Source organism: Metopolophium dirhodum, chromosome 7 (genome assembly GCF_019925205.1).
Source record: "Metopolophium dirhodum isolate CAU chromosome 7, ASM1992520v1, whole genome shotgun sequence".
Classification (NCBI taxonomy): Eukaryota; Metazoa; Arthropoda; class Insecta; order Hemiptera; family Aphididae; genus Metopolophium; species Metopolophium dirhodum.
This window is the reverse complement of record NC_083566.1, coordinates 24,104,840-24,130,960: the sequence shown is the minus strand read 5'-3', so window position 1 is coordinate 24,130,960 and position 26,121 is coordinate 24,104,840. Positions and strand designations below refer to the sequence as shown.

At 27.8% G+C, this 26,121-nt stretch overlaps 2 protein-coding genes, 1 long non-coding RNA gene and 1 pseudogene across 4 annotated transcripts in view; 3 read left to right on the top strand and 1 right to left on the bottom strand.

Annotated features, from left to right (window-relative positions):
- The first annotated feature begins 5,193 nt into the window (after positions 1–5,193).
- On the top strand, positions 5,194–6,900 carry LOC132949130 (uncharacterized; annotated as a pseudogene).
- A 197-nt stretch (positions 6,901–7,097) lies between these two features.
- Positions 7,098–9,594, top strand: LOC132948875 (uncharacterized). Its single transcript, XR_009665052.1, has 3 exons — positions 7,098–7,241; positions 7,965–8,061; positions 8,442–9,594. It is a non-coding gene; the product is annotated as an uncharacterized LOC132948875 (long non-coding RNA).
- Positions 9,595–11,211: 1,617 nt separating this feature from the next.
- The window catches only part of LOC132948503 (serine/threonine-protein kinase N), a 29,858-nt gene continuing 14,948 nt past the window's right edge, over positions 11,212–26,121 (bottom strand). The window contains exons 6-19 of one of the 2 annotated variants that reach the window (XM_061018998.1): positions 19,489–19,748; positions 19,283–19,428; positions 19,134–19,221; positions 18,646–18,811; positions 17,422–17,644; positions 17,082–17,344; positions 16,809–16,979; positions 13,831–14,031; positions 13,557–13,736; positions 12,982–13,133; positions 12,697–12,916; positions 12,524–12,631; positions 12,316–12,456; positions 11,212–12,251 (exon numbers count right to left, since the gene is read on the bottom strand). In XM_061018998.1, the coding sequence (XP_060874981.1) occupies positions 12,108–12,251; positions 12,316–12,456; positions 12,524–12,631; positions 12,697–12,916; positions 12,982–13,133; positions 13,557–13,736; positions 13,831–14,031; positions 16,809–16,979; positions 17,082–17,344; positions 17,422–17,644; positions 18,646–18,811; positions 19,134–19,221; positions 19,283–19,428; positions 19,489–19,748 (2,463 nt within the window). In that variant the 3' untranslated portion in view covers positions 11,212–12,107. The remainder of the gene's footprint in view (positions 12,252–12,315; positions 12,457–12,523; positions 12,632–12,696; positions 12,917–12,981; positions 13,134–13,556; positions 13,737–13,830; positions 14,032–16,808; positions 16,980–17,081; positions 17,345–17,421; positions 17,645–18,645; positions 18,812–19,133; positions 19,222–19,282; positions 19,429–19,488; positions 19,749–26,121) is intronic. The other variant, XM_061019000.1, reaches the window with a different exon arrangement.
- LOC132949526 (uncharacterized) lies at positions 22,062–24,709 on the top strand. The gene is made up of 2 exons (XM_061020468.1): positions 22,062–22,526; positions 22,587–24,709. The coding sequence occupies exons 1-2, from the start codon at positions 22,134–22,136 to the stop codon at positions 23,406–23,408; spliced, it is 1,215 nt and encodes a 404-aa protein (XP_060876451.1). The 5' UTR covers positions 22,062–22,133; the 3' UTR covers positions 23,409–24,709.

The window sequence follows — 26,121 nt, the reverse complement described above, 5'->3', positions numbered from 1 at the left end:
CAGCAGGGCACCGTGGCTAACTTGGTGCCTCTAAAAGGGCACCGCGGAAAAAACAGTTTGGGAACCGCTGATCTAGTACTATCAGTATTATCAGTACCTATACGGTATATTGATAAATCGTATGTTCTTTTACAGAAATCTTTGTCATCTGCAATGCACCTATTCTGGTTTTCTATTTCAATTATAGTTCGCATGCCAAATTTAACTATACAAACTGGTCCAGGCGCGGACTGGCTGGGATGCTGGGATGCTGGGATGCTACAGCATCCCTTGCCCTAAAATATATTTGCCTAATATTATTTATTATATATTTAAAGACTCTAGACACCTAATGAACAAAAGATTGTTACCAACTTACGATTACAAGTAATCTATAATATTGTACAACTTTGATTGAAAGTTTTTTGTAGCTTGGTACTTATTTACGTGTTTAACGTATTCAATATTTTTTCAAAACAAAATAAAATATATTAATATTTTATAAATAATTTACATGTATTAAATTCGCCTCAACAATTTATGTTATTTGCCCTTTAAATTGTGTAGCATCCCGTGCCCTATTTTACCAGTCCGCGCCTGACCATATCTGCAGATAGATTGCTTACCTGATAATATACTGCTCACAAGCGAATCTCACGGACAACGTCGGTTGGGGTGGCTATAAATTAAAATATATTATAATTTACACTTAAAAAGACAATGCTTCCACAGCGTGTTACACCCAAAAAGAGTTGAAATCACAAAAACATATACAACAACGATTTTAGTTATTTTGTTGTAATTTTATAATATTAATTAAACTTACCGGCTACCGTATTAATAATAAGTAATAACAATATAAATATAATATAAAATATCCACACTGACAAACCATCACCGCTCAGAATCGTTTTTCGTATGCAATGATATTATATTATCATTGAATTCAAATTTAATACCATACATAATACAGTGACCCACTTGTAACCTACTGTACAGCAGAGTGACATACACTTGCCCATCTTTTTTTCTTTTGAGTAGGTAGGCTGGGAAAACTTATCTATAGATAGAACCTGACATGATTTTTTTTGTTAAGTTTAAATATATTTATATATATATATATATATATTATGTAACTGAATATGATATTAAAATAGAAAATGACCAGGAAATGTAGTAATTTCCCTAAAAAAGGTAAATGTTGAATTTGTTAATAAAATTGGCAGATCATTGCAGACGTTAGATACATTCTTAGTTCTTACTATTAATAATCAAAGGATTACATAATGACATAACGCATCGTCGCCATAGACATATAAATAAATGGACTGCGCTTAGAGAGATAAATCATGAAACCGACATTGATGAGAGGGGAAAAAATAGTTGGAGGCAAGTATGGAGGAAATAATTGAATACTCAAATTATTCCATGATATTATTTATGACATTATCATATATCAATGATGATTATCATTACTTATCAGTTTTATAATCTATTTTTTTTATTATTATTATTATTATTATTATTATTACAATAAGGTACTCCTAGAGTCCTAGCTTTCGCTATCTATACCTAGAGATGAAAGATATATTGTAATCTATAAATCACAACAATTTCATGGCATGAATGAAATATAATCATTATTTCTATCATGATTGCCCCCCAACAGTTTCTATCTCACTCACACAATTTACATTTCAGATTCGGATAGATGGGGGGTGAGGAAAGCGCAGTCTGGGCCCATTAATTAATATGAATCGTAATATTAATCTATGATCGTCGCAAACATATCAGAATGTAGCCATAAAAATTCATAATGTACGTTTAGGTTATAGGTAATTTATTTATCAATGTTATAAATAATAATAACATTTTGAATATTCCAATTATCAACTATAATATTTTGTATTAATGTTTAATTTTGATCATGGATATTCTATTCTACATATTCTACATATTCATATTTAATTATACATGAATAATAAACTCAACTGTCATGTTTTACTCAAGTCACGACTCGCTCCAATTGTTGCAAAAGGTCATACATTTTTGCCGATAAAAAATATAGCAAAATATGTTATAATCTAGTATGTAATTATTATAACATTACTACCTACTTATAGATAAGTACCTACTAGGTAGCTTGGTATATTATTTACCTAAGTACGCACTCAAAAAAAAATATAGCTGAATACTTATCACTATTATATTAATTATTTCATGAATATTAAACTCAACTGTCATATTTTACTCAAGTTGTGTCTCGCTCTAATTATCTAAGTCATACTTTTTTTGCCAAATCGACGTTCTGACTCTCTGATAGTTTTAATAAAAGAATAATAAATAAACATTTATTTTCAATTAAACAAGAAGTTTCTTGCAGACGCTTATTTGTATGTACAATTCAGAAAATGTCTTATGGAAACGCTAAATCTTTTCATAACTGCTACTAAAATATTTGGGCTGATGAATTATTGTTGTACCATGGAATCTGGATTATTGTACCGGAACACAAAATCACTGTATTTTATTTTTCTAGAATGTATACGAATGTTTGTATACTTAATTTTTTCTTATCATACAATTTTCAATATGGGGAGTTTTTACATACTCGTTAATTTCAATGTCATCAAATATTGGGCCATCGTTATAACGGCAAGAATATCGGAGAAATGGATAATAAAGTATGAATAGTTAAAATATATATTTAACATTCCAAAAACATGATAAATAATAATTGGTACTTATAAGTTATGGGTAAATTTATTTGTATATGCATATGTAGCTTTTATATTTAAATAAAATACTATAAGTCTTGAGAGTAAGAAAGTACCTAGACTAATTTTATAAATGAACTGCGAGCGAAGCAAATAGGTAGTACAATTTTCGGGGTCCTTTCATTCGGCTCCCAGTACCTAACATAAAATTATCCTATCCGCCACTGTTTTAAACTTCTAACTCCTAACTTTCTTATTCTTTTTCGTATTTTTATTCTAGTACACATAATATATCTTACACATTAAACTTTATAGAGGATAAAATAATCACCTACCTGTTAAAAACATTAACTGATCTATATAGTAGATGTTGCGTATACATCACAAATTAATAGGTGGTAACATTCGTAATGGGATCGTGCAATTTGAATTAAATAATAAATCATTGCATACGAACAATTTTTCCGAGCAATCTAATTTTAACCTGTCGACCGTCAGCGTATATTTCTATGGAAATTTAATTTTGCATTTATATTGAGATTAGCAACACAGTAAGTGTCGCCAATACAAAATATATCTTATGTCATAATCAAGTACATAATTATTATAATACTAGGTAGGTATATTAAAACAAACGTATCAGAAAACAGTGTATAAATAGCTTAAACAAATTTAAATATTTTGAAAATTTCACCATGTAGGACGTAGGTATATAGTAAAATAATCAATACTCGGTTCCTTGCAAATAATATTTATTAAATAACAACAAAATAACTAAAATCGCAGGTGTTTCAATTAAATAACTAATTAGAAAAATAGAATAAAAAGAGAATTATTGTAACCTGAAATAAAAATCGTAAAAAAATAATAAATACTAAATTGGTATAAATAAAGGTCTTATTTATGTATTGTTATCTTTTACAATCGTAAGAAGTTCGATTTTAGATTCTGAGCGAAGCGATGAATGTATTGATTCTACAATGATGTGTTTTTTTATTTTTTTTTTTATTTTTTTATTTTTTTTTTATTTTTTTTTTATTTTTGTGTCTGTCATCACCTTTTAGGACAGTAAAAGTGCTTGGATTTTCTTCAATAGTAACTTTTCTGATAGGAAAGTGAATCTAGTTGGTACTTTGGGGGGTCAAAAGTAAAAATTTCCCAGTAGTTTTCACAAGCGACGTGAAAAACAAAAGAAAAATTAAGGAAAAACGGGAATTTTTACGCAAAATCTGTTTTCGAGAAAATCGATTTTGGTTTTTGGCGTAACTCTAAAACAAATGACCGTAGGGACATGAAATTTTGACTGAATGTTTATATTAGCATTTTCTATACACCATAAAATTTACAAAATATTTTGACTCTTTTTGAGCTGTTTACGGCCATTGTCAGTTTTCAATTTTTTTAGTTTTTTTTTCTATAAATATCAATAAAATTTTATCTGTTGATTAAAAAAGCTTGAAAATTTAATAGAATGCTCCTAGGTTATTGTTTCAAAGGCAGATGAAAAAAATTAAAAATCCTTAGTCACAGTTTTTAATTATAAGCATTTAAAGTTCAAATTTTGACAAAATATGGAAAAATCACGAAAAATAGCAAATTATTTTGATGAGAATTCATAAAAATTTTTCTTTTTAAATCTAAGATTTGAAAATGTAATATAAGATTACTCATAGGTTTGTCTACCTTTATCAAAAAAAAAATGTCTAGAAGAAACTTAAATTAAATTTTTATGAGCGTCTGAAATTTATATTTTTACAACATTTGATATTTACTCGATTTCTCATGTAACAATTTTCTTATTTTATTGTAATTAAAAAACGAATGACTGTAGATACTTGAAAATTTCACTGAATGTTTATATTAGCATTTTCTATACACCATAAAATGTTGAAAATATTTTGACTCTTTTTGAGCTGTTTACGGACATTGTCAGTTTTCAATTTTTTTAGTTTTTTTTTCTATAAATATCAATAAATTTTTATTTGTTGGGTAAAAAAGCGTGAAAATTTAATATTAGACTCCTGATATATCGTTTTAATAGCAGTTGAAAAATATTAAAAATACATAGGCACAATTTTTTTTTATAAGCATTTAAAGTTCAAATTTTGACAACATTTATCAAATTTATAATTTATTAATTATTTTGTGGTTAAAAATTTATAAAATGTTTAACTTTTATGGCTAAGGATTGAAAATTTAAAACAAGGCTCCACGTTAATAGGTTATATATAAATTACTTTATTTACAATATCATCAAATATACTTGGTAATATCATAGGCTGACTGACCGTTTTCGCTCAGAATCGTTTTTCTTATACAATGATATTATTATATCATTGAATTCAAATTTAACACCATCCATTACAGTGACTCACTTGTAACCTACTGTACAGCAAAGCGACATCCACTTATCCGCCTTTTTTTTATAATTATTATTTTATTTACCTATTACGTTAATTTGTTAACACATCCCTTAAATCACTATAACTATTGAAACATGAATTCACTGTGTCCCAGTTGTGGAAAAAATCGTGATTTAATGAACAATACCAACTGGATTCGACATAAGGAATCTTGCAAAATAAAAAAGTCTGTTAAAAGAAGTGCTTCAAGTTCCATTTCAAACTTTTTTAAACCTACAGAACGTGATGGAAAGCAGTATTTATATAATTTATAAAAGTTTTTTATTGTAGTACCCGTAACATGAATTTTTAGAAAGGCTAATTTGATATAGAATTATAATAGGGGGTGTGGGGGGCGTAGCCCCCACGGGCCACGGCTCCGTGCAAAATAAAAAGGTGGGTCATCGTGTGTGCTGCAACTAACATTTTCTTGCCTCACTGTCGAAAAAGTTTGCGCCGCCACTGGATACAGCGATATACAATATCTGTGCGTAAAGCGATGTACGATAAGCGACGTAAAATGTATCCCGTTTTTCCCACATCATTCAACGAAGCAATGTCTCAACTTAAACTGGTGGAAAATGATTTTTGTTGTTTTAATGGAGATCAATTTGTTTTTGTTCCGGAAACTGATGAATTTGTTAGTATAACTACAAAAGAAAATTTAAAATTTATGACAACACAAAATGAGTTTTTTGGAGATGGTACATTTGATTACGCACCAAAATTTTTTTTACAACTTTATTCCATACATTCTTACACAAATGATTTTTATGTGCCTATATTGTATATTATTTTTTTGCAAATAAAACAAAAGAAACTTATTTGAATATGTAGAAATATTTTTTGGAACTATGTCAAACATTTTTTACTTCAACTTTCGATGTTCAAAAATTTCATTTGGATTTTGAATCTGGAGCTCATGAAGCTGCAAAAAAAGTATTTCCGAACGTGATGATTGTAACATGCCGTTTTCATTTAGGCCAATCTTGGTGGAGAAAGGTAATATTTAAAATATAATCTTATCTCTAAATTAATACTTTTTGCGACATTGAAGCATTTTTTTAATAAAATAAAATATCTACAGATTAATGGAGCTTCAAATTTGAGAAATGCATATAAAAATAATAACTATGAATTAGGTCAGTGGCTAAAATTATTTTTCGGCTTACCGTTTTTACCTAGTGACGAAATTGAAGATGCGTTTTCACCATTAATAGCCGAATGCCCCAGCCTTGAAGAAGGTCATGTATTTACAGACTATTTAGTATCGACATATATTGCACCTGATGCATTATTTCCACCATATCTTTGGGCACAAAACCTTCAGTAAATCCAAGGTATGATTTAAAAAAAATTTAACTTGAATTCTTGTTCCTTCCCATCTAAATTTTACCAGTAAATACAAGATCTTTAAGTTTTTAATACTACCAATTTTGTAGAACTACCAATGGCCCAGAGAGCTTTCATAGGACTACAATGGTCAGTTTTATAGCCCCCATCCTCCAACACACGTCGTGATATCAGTTTTAAAAGAAACACAAGCTCGAACTTTGACAATAATAAATTCAATTGAAAACAACGTATATAATCCTATGGCCAAAAAAGATAAATCTAAAATTGAATTAACATTACAAAATTATAATGATTATAAAATACACAAGGATCTAATTTTATATTTAAGAAAAACTGAAAATTCCTACCAGGGAAAAAATTTAAAAAAAGCAAAAATGTAGAAAACAATTTTTAAAAACCATTATTTTGTATGTATTATTTTATTTATTTTTCAGCTTTTAACGTAACATTAACACGTAGATTTTCTAATAGTATTATTAATATTTATCATTAAATTATATTTTATTTTATTTTAGTTTGTAACGTAGTTGTTGTTTTCATTGTGTAATTAATATCAATAGTTTTTATTTAAAAAAAATATTTTGTAAACTTGGCAACGTGGTCTATAAAAACGTTCACAATCGTTCGTTTTCCAGCTAAAACACCAAATTCTCTGATAAGCGTCATTCGTTCGCAATCGTGTTATAAAAAAGGTAAAACGTTCGCAATCGTGTTGTACCCGATGTATGAACCAAATTAAACAGTAGCCTTTGCATTTTTCAATTTTGATGTAAAATTAACGATGTCAGTAAGTACCTATATTATGATAATCGATTAGTAATAATTTGTATATACAATTCAAAAAATACCTTTCGGAATTTTAAACCATATTGTTTCCAAACGTTGTAAGTACCTTCTCATAACGTGATTACGTTTCCTATACAGATATAGGAACCCAAACCTATATATGGTTATACCTATAACTCCCTAGCTGTGTTACGGCGAAAGTACGAATACCGGTAGAACACAAGTTTTTTAATTGATAAATGCTAGATTTTAGTCCGCGGCTTGAAACCTTTATTGAATTTGTCGGGTACCACTTTAGCGGTATCCAAAAAAATGTTTATAGGTACCCGTCAACGGTTTTTAATCGGTCATGTTGCTTGTTGACTGTTGTTAGCGGTAACCTAATACCGGTTCTATATTGAATATTACAGGTCATAGGTTACCGATTAATCCGTAATCGCTTAAAAAAAAAGGAACCGTTAACTGATTGAATATCGGTTTTCTTATAACAATTGTACTACATATATACGTATACTTACATACCACCTATATAGTATATTTTAAGAATAGTTTCAAAAGTTATTTATTAAACTACAATAATTTATTATAGTAGCTACGAGCTATAAAGATATTATATAATGATTAGAATATTTTCCTATCTTAGTGTAACATGATCGTGTCATTTGTACATGGTTCCCAAATTAAAATTGGCGGAAACGTCTTTTAACAAAAAAAATTTTTGCAGGAATCATACTTTTTTGTTTTTGGCGGAAAAGAGCTATTCGTAAATCATGGAACCTTTTTTTTGGCGGAAACAGGCCATGCCTGTTGGGAGAATTCAGGTACATATACCAGATTATACCTATACCCTTCAGCGTGCAGGTAGTACGGAAGTAGACTTAGATTACAACTTTACAAATCAATATCACATTCGAGGGAATAATATACAATCGCCCCTTACTATTAACTATTAAGTAGGTAAGGTACTAGTCGTACTACCTATTATTAACAAAGTTTTCCTTATTTAGTTATTTGTATCTACGAAGATAAAAAATATTGTTATCCTTTGTTCAATTATACTAGAAAAATTAATTTTATCTTTAAAAATTGTACTAGCACTAAGTTTAGGTGATAAGTCAGGAACACTTTATATGTAGGTAATAATTACTAAATTAATAACTCACTTGATTACAATATATTTATATATTATTGTAATTTACAGATTTTAGTATTATTGATGCAAATTCTCTACTATGATGCAAATGAAAGACCACCCTTGGATGTTGTACTTGAAGAACGCGTTGCAGATAGCAAACAATTTAATTTAGCGTATTGATAGCAAACAATCATTGTATCGAAACTAATGATTAATATATACGATGAGCAGGAATTTCACTCAAAATAATATGCACATTTTTGTGAATTTTACGTATTTTGTCAATATTTGAACTTTAAATGCTTATAAAAAAAATTGTGATTGTATTTTTAATATTTTTCATCTGTCTTTAAAACAATAAATTAGGAGTCTGGAGCCTTCTATCAAATTTTCAAACTTTTTACCGAACAAATAAAATTGTATTGATATTTATAGAATAAAAAACTAAAAAAAATGGAAACTGAAATGTCCATACACTGCAGCTCAAAATAAGTCAAAATATTTTGAAAATGTTATGGTGTATAGAAAATGCTAATATAAGCATTCAGTCAAAATGCTGTCATGTATCTACGGTCATTTGTAAATTAAATATTTTGTTTTATATAGTTATACCAAAACCTAAAACCAATTTTGGGTAAAAATTCCCGTTTTCCTTTATTTTTTTTTTTGTTTTTCCCGGCGTTTTTAAAAACTAATGGGAGTTTTAAATTTTGACCTCCCGAATGCACCAACAAGATACTGAAGTTGAAAATAGGAAATCGAAGCAGTTACGCTGTTTAGTACAAACAGTTTGTACTTCGTCGCATCGGTCGCATCGTATTGCGACGAAACAGCAATATCAGAATAGAAATCGTCGGACTTGCGGGATTTTTGTAAGACACGGCGTTACACTAAAAACCAAAATCGATTTAGTCAAAAATCAATTTTGCGTAAAAATTCCCGTTTTTCCTTAATTTCCTTTTTGTTTACGGCGCCTTTGAAAACATCTGGGAACCAACTAGATTCACTTTCCTATCATAAAATATACTGATAAAGAAAATCTAAGCTTTTTTACTGTCCTAAAAGGTGATTACAGATAAAGAACACACATCATTGTAAAATCAATAGATCTAAAAAAAGTTGTCAAGAAAACTTTTAAATCAAATTATTGTAAAAATTGTTATTAAAGTACCTATATTGAGTTATTTTTATGATTAAAATAAAGAAAAGTTCAATTTAATTTAATTTAATATTTATTATGTTCAACATTCAAATCTATGTTAAATCATGTGGGATACATTTGAATAAAAATATGCTGAACTGCCTGAATTTCATAATTAGAAATTAAATTTGTTATTTAATATATGAGGTTGTTATGAGTCAAATAGTATTCACAACTCTCTAGACTACAGATTCTAATTATCAAATACAAAATTATAATGTAAATTTCATTCAAATCTGTACCGCTCTCAGTCTCGCCTAGTTTGTATCACGAAATTATTTTAATCTATTTATCAAGAACCTAGCTATCAATCTTTATAAAAAAAAATATAATTTTAACAGGTAAATAGGCGATAGGTACTCGATATAATATAAAGTTAGGAGATGTTATGAACTTATTTACATTTTTATATTATTTTGGGTACCTACAACGCCATTTCGTATGGGCCATGACTACGGTTAAAATATCCGACGACCATCAACATGAATTTAGCAATCAGCTGTTTTTAAGACCGTAACGCTAATATACGCTAGTGTGCAAGATCGTGATGTATTTTAAATTTCAATAGTAGACCGAAGACGGTCACTCAGTCAGAACCTTCAAACTTCTTTCACCAATCACCCAGCATATGCACAGCGGAAATCTATATATATGTATATCATGGCAGTACAATTTACAGTCCCACCAGACAATACATTTACTCATGACTCATGAATCATTATCTGATTGCCCTAATATCACTTTAAGACCAACACCCGCAGAACGAACTTACCAACTCACAAAAGAACTTATCTCCTCATCGAAAAACAAAATCAATTTTATGTGGGTCCCATCCCACGTAGCCGTAGGAATTCCAGGGAACGAGAATTCTGATTCAATGGCGTATGAAGCAGTTACTTCCACAACTACCAACTCCGTAAACAGGATCCCTACCAAATACCTGATAAACGAACCTCAAAAACAAATTTTTATCACATGGCAAAACCACTGGGATTCCATTCCAAACAACAACTAACTGAGGAATGACAAAAAAAACCGTTTTAAAATGAGCTTATTCAGACAACTCATCTAAGAAAAAACAAATAAATAATAATTAATATAGCTAGAAAAGGCCACTCCCATCTTACGCATTCCTATTTGATTACTAAGGAGCCCAGTCGATCGTGAAATATATGAAAACCTTCCCTTACAATTGAAGCATAATTATTATCAACTGCCCCAAATTCTCAACTTCATGTCATCTCCTCAACCATCACATCGCCAATATTTTTAATTTTTTCAAACAAATTGATGTAGATAAAAAATTGTAACTATACCTAATGGGCTGTATGTAACAATGTTCTTTTTCTCTTATATTGAATAAGTTCATTTAATATGTAAATAACAAATACAATAAAAATTAAAAAAATATTTTAGGTTATTAAAAATATAGTTACAAGCGTCAGTGTAACAATAATTGTATAGGACTTAGTTGACAATCACACATTTGATTTCAAATTAATAATTTAGCCATGTGTTAATTTTTTTTTTTTTTAACTGTCATAAAATAATATTCTTTGATTGCACAAATTAAGGAATGCACCAAAGAGTAGTGAGAAGCATAGAAGAGTTAAAAGAATGAATGCAAACAAAAACTTATTATTATAAAAAGTGATATCCAATATAATATATAATATAATATACATAATCATGATTATATTTTGTCCATTACATAATAGTATGATTTCTTTTAAAATATAATATTGTAATATTTAAAGCCTTAACAATTTTAAATCAACTTTATGAACAACAAAAATAATATACTAATCATAAGATACTAAGTGAGCATATTATTGTCAATAATAATTTGAGCTAAATAAAACAATAATTTTTAACATAAGACAAATATGTGGCATAGTAAATAAAAATATCTACGAACATACCAGCTAGCCAATAAAATAAGTTTTTATAGTTTGCTATTTAAAACATGCCAATAATAATCATTTCACATTTCCATATTAAACATGTTAAATATATAAAAGTTACTTTTTTTTCTATGTTTATACACAAATTTAATGCATTTATTTTACACAAAATTATAAAGTTATTTCTATATAAACTTTAACACTAAATTTATAAAAAACAGTTTTAAAATTTTACAACAACTAAATATCTTACATTCTAAATAGTGGTAGTTAAAAATTAGTCATCAAATTGTTTTTCTATTCATTATTGAGGGAATTTTTCAATGAATCAATGTTTAGACTTTTCTATTTAAAAGATTTGTGTGGTAACTATTTGTGAAAGAAATTTTATCTGAGCAGCTCTGTTGTGTCAAGTTTTCCAACTTAAAATATAAATCACAATCATTTTGGAAAAATGTCCGCAAAAGAAAAATTAACGAACAAATACATAATAAATAATAATAATTAAAATTGCATCTAAACTATATGATTAGCTAGCTTTAGCTATTACAATTTGATCGATTATAATACAAACATAAATTAAACATGAAAAATCTTTTTTTTTTAAATTTAATTTTATATACCCTGTTAAAACCAGTCAGCTGTATATGTAAAATCTTTAAATAACTGTTGTTCATCATCATTTAACAGTCTTGGATCTTTGGGTGGTGTTAGTTGTGGTTTTTCAGAAGTAAATTCTTCATCAAAGTTACTTACATCTTCAACAGAATTCTAAAAAAAAAATTTGTTAGACCTTGCAAAACAAATATGCAGTTAAACAGTAAAATATACTTACAACTGTAGGTACAAATGGTGGTTTAACTTTTCTGTGTAACAAATCATCCCAAACAACTTGTCTAAAGAATGCTTGTTTTTTCACATCTTCTGCATCTCTTTCACTCGATCCTAATCTTCGTTCCGGATTTTTGCGTAAAAGCTAGATCAAAAAATTGCTATATTAATCAATTAATTCTTATTAATATTATACAAGTGAAATAACATACTCTTCGCATAATTGCAATTGCTTCCAATGACAAGAACCTGGGATACCTAACTTCATCATTCACAATAGAATCAAATACTTCTTCTTCATCATCACCTGGGAATGGTGACTATGGGTGGAAATATAATATTATTTGTAAGGATAATACTATTGATTTTATATTATAATATTTACCTCTCCAACAAGCATTTCAAATATAAGAACTCCAAGACCCCACCAATCAACACTACGTGTATATGACGTTTCAGTGAGAACTTCCGGAGCTAAAAACTCGGGTGTTCCGCAAAATGTTCCAGTTCGATCCCCATATCCCATACCTTCTTTGCACAATCCAAAATCAGCTATTTTTACATACCCATCAGTATCCAATAATAAGTTATCCAATTTCAAGTCACTAAAATATGAAAGTACACCACATTATTAGCGTTTTAAAAATAATGAAAATGTCATCATACTAACCGATAAATTATACTATTTTCGTGTAAATACTGTAATCCTAAAACAACACAGGCAGCATAAAACACCGCCCTCGGTTCTGTAAACACATCGGCGTGTATATGCATCATCAAATCACCACCAGCAGCATACTCCATTACAAAACAGACATGAGCCTGTGAAAAATATATTGGAAATATAATTGAAAAGAGGTTTTTAGAAATTAACATTATATATCAGGAGTGGGCAACTGGCGGCCCGCGTACCATTTTTCACTGGCCTGTGCTACATTTCAATTTAGCTTGTAAAAATATAAAATGTTAAGATTTCTATGTATTTTATTTTATTATATTTATAAAATTACCAAAATCGATATAATGTTTATCGTACATCGTAGATATAAATTCTTATCTAGTATTGAACTATTAAATGTAAATAATATTATATTATTTATAAGGGTATAGTTAACATTAGGTTTTTTATTTTCTTTCTATGTTCTCTGGCCTACTACATTTTCGCACATTCAAAATTGGCCCTATAGTAGCTTTGAGTTGCCCATCCCTGTTATATATAATAAAATAATGTTTTGGTAGTCTTACATCAGTTTGGAAGCAAGCAAATAAATTTACAAGGAATGGATGTCGAATATCGTTTGCAACTTCAAATATTCTTTTTTCGGACAACAGTGACTCAACTTCATCACGGGCAATTATATCACCTTTTTTCAGTGCTTTTATGGCAAAATATTCACTAGACTTTTTATGTTGACACAAAATTACCTAAAGATTGGGAAATAAGATAAATAATTAAATGTAAATATCAAATAATAATATTGAGTGTTATTACTTATATTTTTTCAGAAATGAAATTTACCTTTCCAAAGTGGCCTCTGCCCAATACACTAAGCAGTCTAAAATCATCCATAGACATTTGAGAAAATTTGAAAGCACTAGATAGTGTGATTTTATTAGATTCCGCGGGTTGCACATTATTAGATGTTGTAAGATGATATGCTTTTGGTTCATTTTCCCGGTAATCAAGTACACGAGAAACAGGATGACTAAATAGTGGCGACTACAATAATCAAAAACATATTTTAATTAATGAATCAATCGATACATTTAATACATGTTAGGGTAGTTTTTAAAAACAAAGCATAATCATAGACCTTTTTGTATATGTACATCTTCAAGTGTAAAATATATAAATCATATAATACATGGAGATAAGATAATGCTTGGTTTAAAAAAAAAAATAATAAAAAATATGCATGTTATTAATGATGAATTATGGTGTTAAGGTAATACCCTATACGAGTGGTCTCAAATATGTGGCCCGTAAACCCTTTCAGTCTGGCCCACAATAAACCAAATAAATGAAGACAACATTGATTTCGTCTATTGATTATAATTATTATAATATAACTGTATTTAATACTAGGTATTACAAAGATGTACATATTGATTTTTTTTTAATTAAAAAAATAGTTATTAAACAAAAAATCATTACGTACATCTTTGTAATACCTAGTATTAAATGGTTATATTAAAATAATTATAATCAATAGAAGAAATAAATTTTGTCTTAATTTATTTGGTTTATTTTGGATTTAATATTAAGATGAGTAAAAGAAATACATGTTTAAAAAAAGGTGTTTTTACCCCACAAACACTTTGACGTATAAGGTAAAAATGTATGGCCTGTTGGTAATTTGAGTTTGAGACCACTGCTCTTTAATACTAATACCTAACATCAAGTAAATAAATTACATCAATCAAACTAATAGCATAATCAAAATTTAAAGCATCTTCAATTTTGTATTAAATATCCTAATATTAATGTTAATATTTTTTATAGCATTTCAGAACTTAAGCTACATGTTAAAATACCATAGTAACAAATATTTATTATTAATTTTTCATTTCCTTGGTTCAAAAACAGGATATAGGTATAATAATAATAATTAATATTTGTGTGTTACAATGTACACAAAGGTGAAATGATTGATAGTAAATATAGTAAGTTAAAAATAGCTGGACTATTTTTACATGTTCAAAAATTAAAAATGTATAATATGTTTCATCCACTTAATGAAAAGTATCAATATTGTGAATAACATCTCACTTTTTACACAATATCAATGATAATTATTGTCCATTTCACAAAATGAATGGTAGTTTTATACAATAAAATTTTATGACATTCATATCATGTAAAAAGTGTATTTTTCACAATATGAATACTTTTCATGAAGAACACAAACATTCATTTAGCGAAGAAGAAGGGAGAAGAACAATTTCTTTAAGTGGTTGCAACATATATGTAACAATACCAAAATGAAAGATACATTTTATGTAAGATAAATCATTTAATTTACTACACTCAATGTTGGTGATTTTAAAAAAAAGTACCAATAATTGAAATATTTATAACAGGTACCTACTAAATTTCCACAAAAAAAAAAAAATTAAAGATTATGATGTAAACTATGTTTTACTTAAAATTCTATGAAAGAGTTAATAGAGATTCAATTATAAAATAGAATAAAATAGAAAGAAGTATGCTTAGTAAACCTAACCTAACCTATTGTAATAACCTTAGATATTTTACACTATAAAATATTAAAATGTGTGAAATACTATTTAAACTAAATACTTCTAAAATATATAACCATATTAGTAATTAATTATTATGTTGTGTATAGGGCTCAATCATTAAATTATAAAAAAATAAGCAATATAGGTCTATAATTTATCTATCATAAAAAAATAAATCTAGTATTGAAAATACACATCCCTTCTACTTTACTATTAGTTATTTATTATTAATATTAACTGCCTAAATTAGTTTTAAAAGCTATTTTATTAACTGCATTAAATCTTTAATTCATTAAAGCAGAGTAACTAAAGAAAAATATGATCTGTATACGAATAGTTGTAATTAATATGTGGTGTGCAGTAGAAAAAAAATAATGATTATATCTATATAATAAATATATACTGTGGTCGCCACTTAAAGCAAACACTTTGGTACCTGACAAAATAGACAACATAAAGTGACTGATATTACTATACAAAAATTAAATTATGCACGTACATACACTTTTTGATAACAATATACGATTGATAACATTAACTGTGATTATTATAAGTGGCGACCACTATAATAACTATAATTCATTAATTCATGAAGAATAAGGTTAGCAAAATATTTTGATAAGAATTAACTTCATATATTGTTAAAAGTATACTCTAAACAAGGAACTTTTGGAATTTAAATAATAAGAAAAAAAATTGATGAATTACTAAATATTTAAGCTTACTGTAAACAAAATTACATTGAAATAGTTAAAAAATATTTTTGAAAAAATAATAATTACTAATTGTTATCTAACTAATATAATATAATAAGTAATATTATATAAGTTTTTTGTTGTTTTAAATTTATTGATTTGTATCTTCAAGTAATTTAACATATTGTATTATTTATTTAATTATAAATATTTATCTAAAACTCAAAATTCTTATACTAACTTTTAAATAAAAGCAATTAATAGGCTATAATTTAAAAGATTTTTTTATCTTTAAAAATTATATATTTATACTTTTTATACAGTCAAGTTATTTTCATACTAATGTTTAGCTGAATGAGAAAAATTTTAAAAATATACATTATGATTTAACTAGAAATATTAGTAGTTTTATTCATTTGATATAGTATCTACTATCTAATGTAAAAAAAAGTCTACTCCAAATCACTCATGCACAAGAACAGTTAGAAATGGATGATATACCAGTTAGGCGCACACGTGTTAGATAAGCCTAGCACAGTGGTGTAGGAAGAGTATGTACCTCGTCCTGGGGAAACTCTACAAGAGGAGACGGCTGCGGTGTTCCCAAAGTTGAACTTCCAACACTTTCTATGCTCACAGACATTGTCATTATATGTCTCCTATGAACTGGTGGTAATGTCTGTTGCTCGTCGTCATGTAAAAAGTCAAATTCCTTCAACGCATTCTGCAGCTATACATATCATACAAGTTACCCCCCTGGTGCATTGATGTTCAAAAAGCTTCATAGCTAACATTTTTAAAATTGCATTTTAAGCAAGAATGTAATACTCACCTCTTGATCTAATTGTCGTGGTGGCCTTGGAGGTGGCACGGTTGGTACAGCTGGTGTTCTCTTATTTGCTGCTATAACTGTTGAAGGTAGGAATGTGGGAGACCCCGTAGATAGATTTCGCTGTTCAGTGATAGTAGGTGGCAGCGGTGGTAGAACTGCAACCCCTAAACCTAATGGACGTGCGCCAGCCAATCCACAAGTGTTAATTGGTTCAGGTGTTTCACCAGGTGTACATTTTTCTTCGAGTCTTGTATCACCTCCATCTAATGGTTACATTAGGTTAGGTAATTACATTTAAATCAGTTACTTATGCAATAAAAATTATTAATTAATTATAAACCTGTAGAGCTGTCAGAGTGTGAATGTGATCTTGAGTGTTGCTGTACAGGAACTAATGGTGAATTTTGGATTGAAGGTGAAGATCTTTTAAGAAGTCTACTCCAAGCAGCTATATTGATGTTCATTTGATTGGCTCTAGGGAAGTTTTTAGCTTGCTGTTTAAATATTTTGCGTTGTCTTCGTAAACGAGGTTGACGTGATATCATAGGATTTAAAAATTTGATCTAAATATATATAAATTATTAAATACATTTTTAGAAATCAGAAATCAGAACAATTAATCAAATATGATAACAAAATAACATAAAACAATATTAATAAAATGCTGAACCCGCGTGTATTATTTCCATCTTGTTAACACATAACATACCAAAATGTACGGTTAACAGTTCCAATTTTGTGTTTTAAGCTTAAATATTGGAATTAATTAACTTATTATCAAATATAAATGTAAGAACATCATCTGTATTTTATTGAATTTTTATGATTTTTAATTTTTAAAAACCAAAGAATAGATTTATTAGCGAGATTATAATATAACTTAGATTATAAATTATAATAGGCATCATAATAAATCCAAAAATCAAAATGATTTGTCCATCAGGACTAACAAGTAAAGGTAAGTGTTATATTTTGAATGATTATGTTGATAAAATATACAGAATTGCCGCTGAATATTGAATACACAGATAAAAATTGTGTATTGTTCTGTCATAAATTCCCAGTTCCATCAATTTGGTCATTAAACAAAATATATTAGTTTTGACTTTGGATAAAGCATTTAAATGTATGATTAGTCATATATAGATAAATATATAATAACTACAGGTGTGGTTATAATTAAAGTTTAAAAGTATAGTTGTTGTCAGAAAATTTGTCAAGCCCCTAGGCCAGTGGTTTATCAATAATTGTTTTCAAAATAATAAATCCATACAGCAATCACCACAATAAGGGGTGGGTGTCATAAAAGATAACTCGTGACCACTCGTATGGTTTGTCACTTTTACTCGCATGGGGTAAAAACATACCCAAGGTACATCTTAATTTTGACCGTGGTAAATTTTTAACCGGCATGAGTTATAATAACATGTTGTATTTTTTTTAAATAACTTAATTACTTTCACACTTCCTATTCAATTTATTATTTATAAGATAATAATAAATGTTAACTGTAATAAAACAAAACCATTAAAAATACTATAATAACTAAATATATGCAAATTACCTCTGCAAAAAGAAGTCCTTGTGGTTCCAATTGTAAAGCCATACCATGTCGAATATCATCAATAAATTCTTCTAATCGAAGAAATTTAATGGCACACAATGATCGCCAATCTCTCCAATATACACCAATCTCAAGCTCTCGAGATTTATCCAAGTCAATTGAAAATCTATTACCAATTAAAATCCATAATATTGAATTTGTATTTTTGAAGAAATTACACTTTAAATCCATAAGACAAAATTTTCTAGTCTTCAGATAGTTATTTTTATATTCAATAGTTAATAACTATTAGTAAATAGAAATATAATAAAACTATTTTCAATGTTCTAAGATTTTGAATACCTACTTTTAATCAATATTATATTATATGTAATTGAACTACCAATTTAATAAATATTTTAAAGTATACATTGAAAAAATGTTTTCCCAATCTTAAAGTTATTAATTAATTTAGGAAAAATACTCTATATAAAATTATTAAAGATCACCTTTGGTCCCATGCTTGTTGAGAACATGGTCGCCAGCTAGTTTGACCAACTGTTTGATTATCTAGTTTAATAACAGCCATGATTTCATCTACAAATTTGAAAATTAATTAATTGCTAAATTAAATATATATCATTGTTTTATAACTTACTACTAATTTCGTCTTTAATATTGTATGATTTACTAGAACTACGCCCCGTTACCCCTTTTACAAAAGATCTTAAATCTCCAGGATTGTCTTTTTCTCGTCTTGATCTACCTGGAACTTCTTCAAGCAAATCCTGACACCCCATTAACCTATGAACATTTTATAATAAGTAATATGTTACTATTTAGAAACTGAATTAAGATACCAACCTAACTTCAAGTTTACCAGTGACCGCAGCACACCTAGATACAGTAGCTTTTTCTGGTATGACATTTCTTTCTGTTTTCAGGAATGGCTGTAAACTAACATAAGCATGATTTGGAGTTGGACTAGCAGCTTGAGCGTTTTGTAATTCTCGTACTAATTGGATAGCTGTTGTTGAATTAGCTGGAAGCTCTTGGCGACGGTGTTCAAGCGACTGTCGCAAAAGATCCAATTTACAACTAGATTCTGAAAGATTGGCTTGTGCCTATTTAAAAATGAAAATAATACTTTTTATAAAATAAATCATTAAAATAATTTATTAATTCTTTAAATTATACTTATTAATAAAAGGTACTAATATAGATATTTTGAATGATATATTGAATTGAAATGTAATGATAAAATATCATTAAATCTTAAATAACAATTCTGAGTGAAGCACGATTAAAGTTGTTTTATTTTGTCCTTATTCCTTTGCAGTTATATATTTTATGAATATGGAAAATTACTAACACAAACAATTTTTATTTTAAATGATTAATTTTCCCCCTTGATTAAATTACTTAACTATATACCAAACACATACAAATTTAATAATAATATATAGGTACCATGAATTTTATAAATAAACACTATCCAATGTAAAATAGAACAAACTTTTATTTTAAAACGATTCTGAGCAAAGACAACCAGTGTACCAGTATGATATTGCTAAATATATTTGATGATATTATTGTGATTAAAGTAATTTATTTACCTATTTATATGGAACTGTGTTTTACATTTTTAATCCTTAACTATAAAATTTGAACATTTTATAAATTTTTAACTACAAAATCGTTTTTAAATTTTGAATCTGATAAATGTTTTCAAAAAATTAAACTTTAAGTGCTTATAAAAAAATATTGTACCTATGTATTTTTAATATTTATCAACCGCTATTGTAACAATATATTGGAAAATGAAAATGTCCGTTAACAGCTCAAAACAAGTCAACATATTTTGAAAATGTTATCATGTATACAAAATGCTAATATAACATTCTGTGAAAATATCATTTATTTTAGAGTTACACCACAAACTTAAATCGATATTGTCAAAACCAATTTTACACAAAAATTCCTGTTTTTCCTTAATTTTTTTTTCTGTTTCTTAAACTACTGGGAATTTTAAATTTTGACCTCCTCATTGCACCAACTTGATTTACTTTCCCATCAAACAAGATACTGAAGTTGAAAATCGAAGCATTATTTCGACTACTTATCGTGTACACACGCACAAAAAAAAAAAACCCCATATCATTGTAAAATCAATGCATTTATCGCTCTGCTTAAAATCTAAAACTAGTATTTTGCTTAATTTAATTAACAACAAATTGTTTGTATTTTTAATATTTGTCATAAATCTAGATGTCAATAGTAGATCACGAATAGGTCATACACGCCTCCTCCCCTTATGTCAAAACTTTTTACCAAGGAGTCGCAACACAATGTGCATCACAAGCGGCATATTTAGTAACAACAAAACACTATACTGTAGTGCACTGCAGATCTAACCTACTGAATCTCATAAAAAATACCACTAAACCAACCGTGGAATACCATAGGTACCGTGGAAAGTCAAATCCCACATTTCAAAAATATTTAAGTTTTTAAATTACACAACCATGCGCAACTAAATATAATGTAACCCATTAAATACAAATACATAAAATGTAAAAGTGAAGAATATGCTAATTATCTTGGTAATGGAAGCTATACATATAAAACTTTTAACTATATAATATTAACTATTATAGAGTAAGCAATAGTTTTATGTTTTATTAAGTTAATTTAGTAAAATCATTAACATATTAATGCATAGGTACTTTCCTTCATTTTTTTTTCATTCTAAAAAAACTGGAAATAGTCTATAAGCTATTTATTTATGCATAATACACCGCAATATATTAATCCTTGATACTGAACTAATTAATTAAATCATAATATTTATAATGTACCAAAAAAAATAGTATGTTTTGTCAAGTTGTTACATTATACTATCTGGAAATAGAAACTGCATCTTTTTAGCACACTTCATTTGGCTTAAAGCCATTACTCTTCTGGATATACTACTAAGACCATTTATTTAATTTTGATTACAAATGTCATATATATTTTATAATAATTTCAAAATATAGAATATACGTACATATTAAATATATATTTTAATTAATTTTCACCAAGCTGCATAACAAACTGAAACATTCTTTAAGATACTTTATATTAATTTAGATTTTCAGAAGACCCTACTCATATTATTTTTTGATATTTACTATCAACAAACATTTCACATCAATATATAGATAAATTACCATCAGGTGTACAGTTATTGATATTATTAATTTATTTTGAATTGTGTTTTGGTATGGAATGCAGTATGTGGGTGAATTTGTCATATTTATGACCTTTGGAAAGCAATACTTGTTCCCTCTCTTCAACAACAGCAGCATGCTTTGGACAGTATGTTTGATGCTATGCCAAAACTACAGCTCTCAACTGAGAATTAGGATACTTTTGACTCATCTAAGTGGCCAGTATTGTCTACAACACAGCTTTCGAATGTACACTTATAATATTCTTATATTACAAATTTAATAGTGACTTATGAAATGGAAAAAAAAATTAACGATAATAATTCTAGTTTAATGCATGATTGGTCTATTCACGCGCATTTAAAATTAACACAACAACCCAATAATAATCTACCATTGTCCCAGCAACCATGTTACGGATTTCAACGAGGAAATATTGTATTTACTGCCCAGCCACCTCAAAGGACAGATTCTGGTCTTGGCAGTTCATCTCGTGGATCAGCATGTGATTGTACTTTTAATATAGCACCTCAATGTGAAGTATGTTGTGGTATAAGAAGTCCCATGTCAGCTAGAAGAGCACAAAGTTTTACAGCACATTTTTGTACCAATGTTCCGCCGAAAAAACATCTAGAAACTGTGGATGTATCTAGTCAGACATCCCCTTCTACTTCAACTGTCTTAACAAAGGTATTTTAGTTGTTAACTAATAATAATATGCATCATTGATAAGCTTTTTTTTTGTTTAAGGAAAACACCAACATCTTTATAAAAAATCGTAAATTTGAATTAGATAAACATAAAAAACATCATGCCAGGACTGTGCATATTGATGTTTACTGCACAGAATCTTCAGATTCAGATAATACTTTAACATCTAAATCTACAGACACATTACTTGATTTATCAGATGTCAAAATTAAATGCAAAAAGATATCAAAAAAATCTCATAAGAGCCGAAGTCAATCAATAATGTCAAATAAAAGTATTTTACAAAGAAGTCCTTGTTTGTCAGCAATAAGTTCTACAAATACAATATCCAATTCTTCTTTTTACGAGTCATCTAGTTGTGGTTTATCTTCATTTATGGATTCAACTACTTTAGAAAACAGTAGTTTAAATAGTTTTGAATCCGAAAATATACAAAAAAAATACCAATCAAAAAACTATGATGACACGACAAGTAGTAGTTCAGATGACGAATGTTCAGAGACTGCCTGGAGTTTCAATAGCATTGGTTCTCAAAAAAATCAAATTCTAGCAAGACGCCCATGGTCTAAAGTAAAAAATACAAACGACGATATGGGCAGCTTTAGTGACTGTTCACAATCACCCATGTATAGAAAGCCATCAAATTCTACAATTGTTATGACTCAAGTTGCTAAAATGGCATCAAAGTTTGGACCTATGAGATCACCTGTAAAACAAGATCATCACATTGGGCCATCAAAGAATCCAGATTGTTCATGTTTTAACTGTCGCAGGTATTACAGTACCAGACATAGATCGTATTCCATTGGTGGCGAAGCTGGCCAATCAGAAATATTGACATTGTTTAGAAAATGTCTCTAATTTATTATTTATTATAATTCAAACATAAATAAATTGTACTATTTTATAAAATCTTTTGCATTATGTAATTTATTAAATTTTAAGATGACAAAAAAAAATAATGTAAAAATGTTGGATTTAATCCAAATAAACGAATAGAAGTAATTACATATTAAACTGAAAAGTAACCAAGGTTGTATTTTAGATTCTTTTTTACAGCCAAAAATTTTAATCCAGGAAATATATTTAGATACATTTAAGTACATTTTATGATTTTAAATTATTATAAAAAAATATTTATATTAAATCATTAAAAACATACTAAACAATCATGGATATTAATGAAATAATTATAAGTTATAATATATTTAGTATGGAGATTTATCAATCTAGATAAAAATATAAAAATGATTTTTATATTTGTTTATCAATATTAATAACTAATAAGTAACAACACTTCATAAAATAAAATGTATCTTACATTTATACAGTTTTAATTATTTATAAATTTATCTTGTGATGTATAGTTGATGCATAATTAAATAATACCAAAAATATTTTGTTTGACAATCTTACAGGTTTAAAAAAAAATTGCAATTCATACAAAAATCAAACACTAACCTCATCTATTTATTTATTATACTAAGGGCTGTTCTTACAATGTCCAGTTATGTGTCAGTTAAGACTAACCGGCAGATTTCTATCAGTAACACAAAAGAAATTCTGCCAGTTAGCGTTATCAGACACTTAAGAGGACGCTGCACAGACATTTGTTGTCTCAGTATTACAAGTGGGTAACATACCAAATTTTACACTCAAAAGATCACGTTTAGCTGTGTTAGCTTAAAAACTAGAGTGAATTGACCTCATATAAAATTTAAAAGTAAGATGATTATTAACTAAATCTCATAAGCTTTTTATTATATTTTAATTTTAAAGCGAGTTATGAATATTTTAAGGTGTATAAGCAATTTAAAATTTTAAAATATCCACAACTCGTTTTCAAATTAAAATATAATAAAAAGCATGAGATATTCTACATAATAATCTTGCCTTAAAATTTTATAAGAGGTCAATTCACACTTATTTTTAAACTAATAGAGCTAAAATGTGATCTGCTGAGCATAAAATTAGCTATGTTACGCACTTGTAAGACCGAGACAACAAATGTCTGCGTAGTGTCCTCTTAACCAAACATTGTAAGAACGGCCCTAACATAATTATTTATCCAATAAGTCATGTTATTAGTTTCTATTAAATACTTAAAACATATTATATTTTTGTATATAATATTGTGTAGCTCATTAAACAATTATAAAGATTAAACAGAAATAAATATTTATCTGTTTTTTTTTTTTTGGTATTTATTTGGTAAGCAAACCCACATAGACCATAATATTATAAATGCTATTAGATTGTATCAACAATTAAATATAATTATATATCCAACATAATTCTTTAGTCATGTTAAGATAATACACTATTAATATTTATTCGAAAATACACATTGACTACTTTCAATAATACTACTTATCTAAGTGATTATAATCTATTGATAAATAGTTATAATCGGGAAAGAATTTGTTCAAAACCCAGAAATCAGGCATAATTTTAGATTCTGAGCGGAGAGAGGAATGTAATGGTTTTACAATGATGTTAATTCTTTTTCTTTTTTATTCTGTAAAAACTTTTTCTCCTTCTAAACTTGCTCAAAAGTATCAAGTATAGCATTTTTTCTGAAAGGTAATGTTCTTGAGCTGGTACTTTAAAGAGGTCATTTTTCGATTTTCGAAACGCTACTCGAAATAAAAGCGGTTAAAGGAGAAAAACGTACAATTTCACGATTTTATAATATTAAATAATTACGGACGTTTTCTACCAGAAATATTGCTTCAAATGAAAAATGACAAGAGATATTTTTTGTTGTATTTTGGATTTTGTTCCTTATGGTTTAAAGTTCGGAAAATTTTGGCCATTTTTGAGCTATTTATAGACATTTTAATTTTGGGAGTTTTTTGTTGTAATTTGGTTAAAAACATTTGTAAAAACTTGAAATTTGGGTTGTTTACTTATATTAGCCTTACCTAGACATGGTAAAATTTTCAAAACATTTGAGCGACTTATGAGCTTTTTCTTTTAGTTTATATTTTTTTATAAATTATAATTATAATTATATAAATTACCTATTTATATAAATCGTTCTTAAGCTGTTCTTAAAACGCTTTGTTTATCATCATAGAAACGAATAAAATTAAATAAAAAAGATTCCCTTGTCCGCTCAGAATTGATTTTTATCGAATGCAATCATTGCATTCAAATAGAATACAGTAAAATTACACTATCCTGTCCGAGGCCCGAAGGGGCGATGGACAAACATCCACCACCGAAATGCGCTGACCTACTTTTTTAATGGTGACTTCATGCTGCTATGCAAATTAATAAAGAATTATATTGGTATTTGTAAGTTACATATATTTTAAGTAAGACAAACATTAGAAATCTGATCACAGAACAAAGTTAAGAGGAAACATAATTCAAATCCCAAATAATATGTTATGAGGATGTCAGCGCAATATTTGATTTCCCTCTCAGACCCACACATAATATAGATAAAACGCTTCTGTCTAAAATCGTTTTTTATGGTTTTGGAAATATATTAGAGTAAAATCACATATTACAAAAACTATAGAGGATAATACATTTGAGGGTATGACAGGTATTGGTTTCATATTTT